At 31.1% G+C, this 10,994-nt stretch overlaps 1 protein-coding gene across 1 annotated transcript; it reads right to left on the bottom strand.

Moving 5' to 3' along the window:
• Window positions 1-20: 20 nt before the first annotated feature.
• Window positions 21-4,449, bottom strand: LOC107644494 (ethanolamine-phosphate cytidylyltransferase). Its single transcript, XM_016348363.3, has 10 exons — window positions 4,269-4,449; window positions 3,421-3,857; window positions 2,561-2,796; window positions 2,328-2,479; window positions 1,804-1,875; window positions 1,605-1,672; window positions 1,386-1,506; window positions 1,202-1,261; window positions 984-1,106; window positions 21-412 (listed from the first exon to the last, which is right to left on the bottom strand). Exons 2-10 carry the CDS (start codon window positions 3,738-3,740, stop codon window positions 338-340), a joined length of 1,227 nt encoding a protein of 408 aa, XP_016203849.1. The 5' UTR covers window positions 3,741-3,857; window positions 4,269-4,449; the 3' UTR covers window positions 21-337.
• Between the last annotated feature and the right edge of the window lie 6,545 nt (window positions 4,450-10,994).

Genomic DNA, 10,994 nt, shown 5'->3' on the forward strand with positions numbered 1-10,994 from the left:
AAAAAAAGTAAAAAAAGAAATAGCAAACAAGGCGGAACCTTTGATGTATATTAAGGTCTGCATATATGCTTTGATACAATTGTCAAGTTATTAAGGCAACCTCTAATGGAGCATATAAAATAAAATACCTCCCCATCAAGACATGCCAAAAAATGAGTAATAAGCAAACCATATAAGGAACCTTTCACTTAACAAAGTGGCAGATTACTTCATCAGTTATTGAGGAAATTTTAATCATATGTAGTCCATCCACAACTTATGCTATATAGATCAGCATCTCTTTACTCTTGGAGACTAGTGTAGCAAACTAAGGCTGTGACACAATTCCATACAAGGCTTATTCCCCAGAGACATATTTTTTCTCTTCTTCATAGTATCTCTTCTCATTCTGTGCCTTCTTGGCATTTCGTTTCTGCAGCATTCACACAACAAAAAGAGTAGCACAAGTCTATGTCATAAAACCTTAGACATCGAATTCTGAATTAGAATTTCAAATGTATGAAACTCAAAATGGTTACAGGTCCTAATCATGATCATGAAAACCGGATCGAACAGGTCAATTCAATTGGGTTAACTGAAAAACCAAACATCAAACCGGTCCGGTTCAAGATGAAAATCGGTTGTCAATGGACCGGTCAAAAATTGGTAAGCCTTGTAAATTGGTAAAACCGAACTGATTTTTTAACAGTTAACCAATTTAAATAACAAAACACAGAATTCCATTTTAAAAGAAAAATATATATTTGATATACGAATATAAGATTGAACCTCTAGCTCCACCTATTCGATGATCGGTTAGGTTTTCGGAACCTTGCTCCTAATAGTAGACCTAGCTACATCTTTCTTGGATATTTGCTTTTAGAAGGGAATTATACAATTTGTGATATACTATAAGCATACAAAAGTCACAAACACAGATTTTAACGGCAGTTCAAAATTTCCAAAATTTTGAACAAATGAATGAAAAAAGAGACACACAATACCTTGTAAGCTTCATGGTTAGCTATTATCCTTTGGGCTACAGAAGTAGTGGTGGTATCTTTCGGGCTTTCGAGCAAGCGGAATATCCCCATGTTCTTCGGAACCTCATAAGGATCACTTTCAGACTGAAACAAGACAACATGCTCCAATATCAATACCAGCAAAAAAGGAAGATAATATCTTTGCCACATATGAACAGAATAGCTTTCAGTGAACTTACCTTAAGTGAGTTCTCAGCAACAGTCCCATGCACAACTTGAGAGATATTGAAAGTTGTAATCTGTTTGATTCAAAGGAACAAAAAATATGAAATGAACATTAGATAATTTCATTCAATGCTTGATTAAGAATGGTTAGGAAAATGGAAAAGACAAGCACAGTGCACACATAAAAAATTGACATACCATATCCTTTGTAACTTTCCAAGGTGCACCGATAATGACTTCATTGGCATAACGGCAAGACAGCACGCTAAGGCTACGCTCATGAAGACGCATAATAGGATAGTGACTCCCCCGGTGTTCCCTAAAGGTAAGTTGTTACTTGTTACTCTCTTATCTAGTGTTAACATAATACTTAGATAATACCAATCAAAGTCAAATTTGCTAAATAAGAAACTATACCTCACTGTTTCATCTGAGTAGATACCAACTAAAAGAAAATCTCCAAGCTCCCTAGCCCTCTTAAGAATCTAAAAGAGTAGTGAATAACAGAAAATAATAAGTCAATAAGAAAATACCATCCATGAGTATTAGCTGAGATAGTGCCTTTGGGAGAATGAAATTTGGAACTTGATTAAAATACTATGAAAAATTTATGTACCTCAACATGCCCTGCATGGAACAGATCAAATGCCCCATCAATGTATATAATTCGAGCATTCGCTCCAGGCTCCTGAAATTAGATGAAATGGCAATGGATTAACCCAATAAAAAAGTTCCTCACAACATTATAACACACACAAATATCACCATTCACTAAAATTTTGCAAAGATAAAAATGTTCCATGTTCTGAAGATTAGTGATTACTCATAATGTTAGAACCTGTCTCTGAAACTATAACAGACACCCCTTGTGTCTCCTCTCGTGGAAAATTTGCCAATATATAAAAAATACCATGAAGCCAATGATATATCAAAACCAGTGTGTTACATCAAGTAGATCTCCAAAAATATTAATATACTTTGCAATGGCTCTAAAAGAATTAATAAAAATATTGCAAACCAAAAACAAATATAATCTAAAGACATTCAGATTAATCGGTATGCCAAACTATCAAGTATCAAGTATCAACTGAGTATACACATATTGCAATGGAAAACTTGACTACGCAAGAAATCAAATACCTTGCCATTTGAAAACTGGGAAATCCGGCGCGATGTTGGTAGGAATTGGGATATGTGGGAGTCCTCGGACTGGCTTTCTTCTTGATGTTGCTCACCATTAACAATATGATCTTTACCATTTTCTCGACATCTTGAAGAAGCAAGTATCCTTCCTGGATTGAAGCAGAGTAAGAGCACATACACATGGTTCACAAAATTTCAGGCCTTCTAATACAAGCAGAGAAACTTAGTACCTACAATATCTGTACTGGAAACTCCTTCAGTACGTTTAATTTGCTTATAACGCCCAGCTTTCTTTGCTGCAGCATAGACATCTGATCCATCTGGAAGCAGGCAGGGATCATCGCCATGTATGATATAGTCAATTTTGTATTCATTAAAGAGACGCTTCATGAACTCCTCAGAAATTGCATATGGAGCATCAGGAATGACCTCGTCCACCCACTTCAATCCGTTTACAAGGGTCAGCCTGGAAACAAACCATTTTTTTCAAATCAAAAGTTTATCTTCATAATGCAGTTTACAAAGCTGTCAGTACAAGTAGAAATATATGCATATATTGTTCATATATGGCTACAATATAAAATTTTATCAAACTGCTCTATTCCTCTTTAACTTGAATTGCTTTAATAAGCTCTTTTGAAACTTAATTCTTCCTTTCAATAGAATCCGAGTTTTTCTCTCATTGTTCCATATAGTGAAATGAACTTAGAAACTTACATGAACAAGAGCTTACAGCAGCAGAATCTGCATCGCCCTTACACTATTGTTTGATACCAGTTTCAGTAACAATTACCTACCCAAAATTTTATAACTTAAGTACACTTCTAATTCCTTGATAGCTAGGTATATCATCATTGATCGGGATACTTTTAATCATGTAAGTCAATAACTATATACAGAATTAAAAAATGCAAAAGGATAAGATGCTACAACATCAAAGCTTAAGATGAATCATATATAGTTACTTCTTTTGATCAATAGAACAAATCAAACGGAGATTAACAGGAAAAGGGGCATTTAAAAGGAAACAGGATTCAAATATGCTATGCAATAAGATCCTAAAACTAACACACAGAGGCAAGCTGCATACCTCTCCTCCACGTTGAAAACCGGCGGCCCTTTATGTTCCGCAATAACCTCATCATTGACAACCCCAACAACTAACTCATCACCAAGGGCTTTTGCTTGTCTGAGTGCATTGGCATGACCATAATGCACAAGATCAAAGCAGCCATCCATGTAGACACGAATGCGCTTCTTCTCACCGGATTTCCTCTTGTGGAAGGATCCAATCCCACCAAAGTAGCTTGTTGACAAGCCCAGCAAAGCAGCTGTCACCATTATTCCACCAAACAGGTGAGGGTAGTAGTATACCCCATCCCAAATCCAGCTATTATTTTCATAATCCATGACTTCCTATCTCTATCTTTGTCTCTATTCTCACTTATGATCTATGTTGGGATTTCCAGGATTCTCAGCAACTAACTTGCTATTCCTAGTTGCTACTATACACAAGGAGACACAAACCTGCAATGAACTCATCATATCAAAAGGGGCATAAAAATGCAACTTCTTTTTCACCCTAATAGATTCATATAGCATCATTTTCAAGCAATTAAAAACAAAACAAAAAAACTTCACAAAGCAGGGGAAGAATGCCAAAGATCCAAGTAGCTAGCTAGTAAGAGGAAAATCAAAGTGACCATAGCATGTAAATTTGAAAATGGAAAGCATGAATTAAGAATTGAGCATACTCATGGCATAAATCTAAAGCTTCAAAAAAAGAAAAGGAGTGGACCAATAATGAAGCGTAAATAGGAAAACCAGAATGAAAATGATGCTTTGAGGTGAATGGAATATAGCATAGAGTACACAGATTCAAAAGGGTAAATTCCACAAGAATGGGAATTGAAGAAGAAAGAGAAAGACAAAGCAAACCTGACACTAGAAATCTCCCAAGAAGAAAAAGAGTGAAGATTCTGAGTTTTGAAGAGCTAAGTATCATAAAGTAGAGAGAGAGAGAGAGATGCGAATCTTATTCTTCTCTTTCGCGTTTGATTCGTTATGTTTCTGTGTTGAATTCGCATGTTAGAAAAGCTCCTTTCTGACCGACTTGAATTTATGTAGTCATCAATTCACTCCTCCGTTTAATAAATATAAGAGGTTTAAGTGTTTTTTTTGGTGACCGAAGAGGTTTAAGTGTTTGTTTGGGCGTTATTATTTTGATAAAAAAAAAATTTTTAATGAAAAAAGATTTTTTTTAATTATTTAGTATGTTTAGTAAATTTTGAGCAGTAAAAGTAAAAGTACTAGAAAAATTAGAAAAATATCTTTTTTTAGAAACTGTAATTTATATCTTTTTAAAAAAAAGATATTTTTCGTATAATAAATAAACAAAAAAGTACTTTGTTATATTCAAACATAATTGATAAATAAAAAGATCTTTTTGCATGAGATATCCAAACATAAAATTACTTTTACTTTTATCTAAAATCTTTTAAAAAAAAATAACTCGAAAAAAAAAATCTTTTTAATAATTTTTATTTGTGATAGATTAATCTTTAGTTTGTATACTAAAAACTCCTTTCTACTTTTTTTTCTTTTCATTTAAAAATAAAAATTAATGCAAAGTCATGATCTAATTTTTTTTCTGGACAGAGCTCCGATTCTTTTAGAAGATTATTTACTAAGGTATTAATTTTACTGGTATTGCAATATATATTAAAATTAACTTTATATAGGAACAAGTTATATTTATAAAGAAACTTTTGTTAATTAAACTATTAAAGTATTATTTTGATTTTACAAGATTAAGCTTTTAACCAAAAAAACAAAAAACAATCAAAAGAAAAGAATGATATAATCTCTCCTGCATAACTAATTTCGAAAATAGAAAGTATATGAACAATTTTTTAGTTAGTTAACATTAATTTTTCTTTTTAAATTCTAAAATTTTTTTATCTTTTAAAAGTTTGAAATTTAAAATTTAAGATAAATAAAATAATCATAAAAAATAGTTTCTTAACATATTTCAAAAATATTACGTAGATACCAAAAATAAATTCTAAAATAGTCACTGTATATATGTATTGGTTAATTTATTTTTTATATATATTTTATATTTTAATATATATTATATATAAATAATTAATATTACCGTTGATTTCTTAAATGTATTTAAAAGTATTATAATCTAAATTGGGTTCGAATATATTAAAAATGACAATTTTGCATGGGAAATAATAACAAATATTGACTAATTAGAATTTGGACATAGACGTGAATGAATAATTATGATATAAAATGTACATCAAAATATAAAATATATATTTAAAATTAATTATTAAATATAAAATATATATTTAAAATAAATTAAATTATATATATTTATATATAAATATATAATAACTAATTTTAATGTATAAATAATATTTTTATAAAATGAAATATCACGTCTGGGTTACTCATGGCCATAGTTAGCAAAACCGGACCGGACCGGCCGGTTCGATCGAAAAATCAATAAATTGGACTTTAAACCGGTTCGGTCTGATAATCTGACTGGATAAAGTAGCAAACCGGTATAAATTGGTTAAACCTGATCAAACTCGATAAGACCGGTTCGATCAAACCGTTTGAGTTTCAAAATTTTTTTACAATGTTGACGTTGGGGTTCGAACCCCCCTCATCCAGAAAAAGCATAATACTCACTACCACTAAGCTACTAAGCTTGTTATCAATATATATGTAAATTAATATATATATATAAATATCTTTCAGTAAATAATTTACTTCTATTTAATTTATTTTAATTTTAGTTATAAACTCATTCATTCTTAAATTAATTATATTTTTATTTAACAATAATTATAAACTCACTTATTTTTTTATAATTATATAATATCTATTAATATTATTTTTCAATAAAAACTTGTAGTATATAATAGTATAATAGATATAAACTAATTAATAAATTATGAAAATTTGAAAATAATAGTTATTTTAATATAAAAATAAAATAAAAATATTTATAATAGAGTAAAATTAACAAAATACTTATTGTTTCTGTTTTATATTATTTTAGAATAGTTAGATATTTTTAAAATGTTAGTGAAAATATGTATTTTAAATTTTAATTTTAAATTTATGATTATATTTTATTTTTTATTTACATAAAACTGGGTCAATCGGTTCAACTAATAATTCACCGATTAAACTAATAACCCAATAACTCAATAATCTGACCGGTTCGATTCTGACAACTATGCTCATGACTCCGTAGCATAGTTCATTCTTGTAGGGAACATGTTCATGAGCCCACACGTATTGAACCGTTTAATTTGTTTGGCTTCCGTATACTAATTTCATTTTGAATTGGTTTTTGTGACGACACGTGTTAGTTTCTAATCTTGTTAAATGCCTATCATATCAATCATCTTTATTAATCGAAAAGCACAACAGAAGCTGAGGTTTATCTATTCTTTGGTATTTTTGTTCACATAAAAATAGTTGTATTAACTCCAAATCTTCAACTACTAGTCAAACTACTATCGTCAATATCTCTTAGCTTTAGTACCACGTAGCACAAATAATATTTCGATTTTCTTGTGCCGATAGCACCAAATTCATCTTCATCACTAAGATTTCTTTCTTTTTTTTTTTCTTTTTTACGTGTGCATGAATAACCGGAGACTTAGACTATCTTTAATAGAGAACTCATCCTAATTTATATTTACAGTCCACTTGTCATCAAAAATAACTTCACATTAGCTTTTGCGTCATAAACAGTAAATATGAACTCAAAACATATCTTTCTTTTTCATTAAGAAGAACTAACTTTAGTCTCTATTGTGATCACACTTAATTAATTAATTAAAGTAATTAAAATTAATATAATTACTAGTTTTTTTATAATAATATTATTTAAATTTATAAATTCAAAAACAATTCACTATTAAAAATATTAAAATTAAAAAAAATTCATATATAACAATAATATATAATATATAATTTGAAATTAAATTAATTTGTAAAATTATTTAATATAAAAAAAAACATAGTTAAAGCTCTATAGTTATGTTTTTTTTTTTTACCTAATATAGGAGATTCGAACCCGCAACTTCTTAATTGAGTATGGGAAAACTATGTCATTTGAATTATAACTCATTGGTAAGCTTTACAGCTAGTTAATAATAAACATTGTAAAATTGCCATATATAAAAATTGCAACGACTAATTTTGTAACGGCTAATTTTGTAATGTGGTTAGTATTTTAAATATTATAAATAAAAATAAACAACCTAACCAAAAATTATTTTATAATGTATAAAAATTAAATTTATTTTTTTACGTAAACAAATTTAATGTAACAATATAATATTTAATAATGATTTAATATAATTTTTTATATTAATTATGATTTAAATAATTAATATAAATTACTAATTAAATAAATATATAATTATTTAATATAATTATTATAATTATTAATTAATTAATTAATTATAATTTAATTATTATTTTAATATATATGTTATATTTTTTTAATTTATTTTTTAATTAATTTGCCATATGTCAAAATTTTATTGGATTGTAAGAGTCTCTCTTCAGAGGAACTTTTCTTCTTGACCTACGTGAAGGAACTGAATTATATTTCACTCTAATCTTCAAAGTTTCTTTATGTCAGAGAAGGAACTTTATTTTTATACCATTGGAGTTGCTCTTAGGATTGGCAACTTGATAGATTTTTACTTTATTTGACTCCGTTCTGTTCATAGAATTCATTCTGGCTCTACCTGCGAATAATAAAAATTTATACCCTAATTTTTTTTTTGAAGTAAAAAAGCTCAACACAATAAGGTGGAGTAAAAGAAAAGAAACAAAAACTCATAATGTTAAAAATAACAATCCCTAGCTATTTCCGGCATTGCCATCAACAACCATAGGATTCACTACCAATCCACTCATCGTAACTTGTAAAGGATCTGTTAATAATATCCATCACACTTGAACCTTGATTTTTGAAGATTCTATCATTTTTTTTCTAGTCAAATTGTCCTGATACCACAAAAAAATAAACCAACCAACCACCGCTTCCGTTCCATCTTTCTCGTTAATATATCCGTCCAATTTTCATAGTGTTACTTGAGCTTACCTGGAATAGTCCATATCCTTCCAAGAGCGAACAACCAAGCACACCACACCTTCCAAGTGAGCTTACAACCAATGAACAAGTGAAAAGCAGTTTCAACAGATTTATGACATAAAACACACATGTTATCATTCTAGCCAATAACACCTAATCTACACAGTCGTTTCCTTGTATTCTGATGCGTGAGCATCTTTCCTATCTTTTTCTAGTGAATTTGCATTTAATTTGTTGAGTTTAATCAAGAATTACTTATCTTTTAGCCATTATAGATGCTACTTTGAGTCTTGTACAATTCTGTTTATTTTAGGTATCATTTGGTTGGATTTGATGGAGCTTCCGCAGAAAAAGAGAAGAAGGCTATATAGGGCAGGAATGGCTTAAAGGATGGAGAGGAAGCTTGCACAAATGGAAGGAGCACGAGAATTAAAGGAGATGACCAGCGAGGAGCGACGCGTGCGCGTACTTGACGAGTGCGCGTGATTTGCAGCTTTCCATGGCGACGCGTGTGCGTACCTGACGCGTACGCGTGATACGCGAAGAAGACCATTGACGCATACGCGTGATTGACGCGTACGCGTGACTTGCGTCACGTGCAGAAAACGCAGAAAACGCTGATTTTAATTCTAATTTAAACTTTATTTTTATTTTAAAAATAGGAAAATATATTATTTTAGTTTTAGAAGATAGATTTTAAATTAATTAGGATTAGATATAAAAGGATTCCATTCCAACATTAGTTAACTTTTCAATTCCACCTCAACCCAATTTACAATCCTTATTTTCTCTCTGAACCATGAGCAGCTAAACCTCCACTGTTAAGGTTAGGAGCTCTGTCTATTGTATGGATTGATTCTATTATTTTTTTATTTTAATTCATGTACTGATTTATAATTTAAGAATTGTTTTCGTTCTTTATCTTATGAATTTGGGTGGAACGGAAGTATGACCCTCTTTCTAATTGAGTTCTTGTATAACTTGGAAAAGCTCTTTACTTGAACAACAGCTTGAAAACATATTCTCCTAAATTTTAAATTATCTGGACTTAACGAGATACGTGACATATAATCCTCTTATATTTGGGTAATTAGGATTTCTGTGGCATATAAACTAGAATTGAACTTCACCCTCTAATTGGAATTAAGTGACCAAGGAATTGGCGGTTGATGAATTTTAGAGGAGACTAGAAAGGTCTAAGGAATTAGGGTCTAGTCACATATAGTTTGCCATGAATTAAATATTGCATGATTAAAATAAATTAATAAGAAAAGTCAATTCGGAAAATAGATAACTCTGAAACCTTAACTGTTTCTCCATACATATTTCACAACCTGTTGACTGCTTGCTTTGTTAAATTTTTGAATTATTGTTTAATGCTTTTGAATACCAAAACACTCTTTTCTGTTTGTCTGACTAAGCCAATCACTCAATCATTGTTGCTTGATCCATCAATACTCGTGGGATCGACCCTCACTCACCTGAGGTATTACTTAGTACGACCCGGTGCACTTGCCAGTTAGTTTGTGGTTAAAAATTACCGCACCATATTCACCTTACCAACCAGTGCAAACCAAGTAAACAACTCAACCCTTGGTGGGACGAATCCTCTCCAAATAATACTAGTGAAGCTATAGCTTGTGATATCCGCGGGAAGTAGCTTTGCCTACAATACCTGCATAAATGAGTTAGTAGAATAAACACCTTTTTTTTTTATCAAATTTCCAAATCACTCTGTCCTCTCTCTCAGTTATCAGTTTCACTGATTGTAGAACCGCATGAAACTGGTTTACTAGTTCTATCTCCCATTGAAATAACTCTTGTCGCCACTGGAAATTCCAAATCCACTCTAACCCATCCCATAACCCACAATCCCCTATGATAGATCCTTGAAGATTTGAGACCGAGAAAAGTCTTGGAAAAGTAACTTTCAAAACACCACAAGATAACCAGCTATCCTTCCAGAAGCGGATTATCCTACCATCCCCTAATTCCATAATCAAGCATCTGATCATTTTCTCTCTCACTTGTGACTCCTTGATTTATAGTTGACAAATATCTTTTCAAGGACCCCCTCTTATAGGTACAAGCTGATCACAAATCATCTTAGAAGGATTCGTGTTATTACAGGAACATACAATTTTCTTCCAAAGTGGACAATCCTCTTTCGAAAATCTCCATCACCACTTAAACAGGAGCGCTGTATTCCGAATTACCGCATCACCAACTCCCAAACTTCCTGCCTTTTTGGGGCCTGTACAACTTTTCATTTCACTAGAGGCATCACATCCCTCCCATCCTCCTTACTCCACAAAAAGCGTCTTTGTAAGGATATTATTTTGTCTGCTACTGCCTTTGGCATTTTGTACAAGTTGAGATAGTAAATAGGCAGGTTATTAAGAACAGATTTAATGAGAACCAACTTACCCGCTTTATTCAGAGACTTTGCTTTCCATAGACTTAGCCTTTCCTCTATCTTATCAATCACTGGTTTCCATGTCTTGACCAGTCTCGGATTTACC

This window comes from Arachis ipaensis, chromosome B5, assembly GCF_059453495.1.
Source record: "Arachis ipaensis isolate K30076 ecotype BB chromosome B5, ASM5945349v1, whole genome shotgun sequence".
Lineage (NCBI taxonomy): Eukaryota > Viridiplantae > Streptophyta > Magnoliopsida > Fabales > Fabaceae > Arachis > Arachis ipaensis.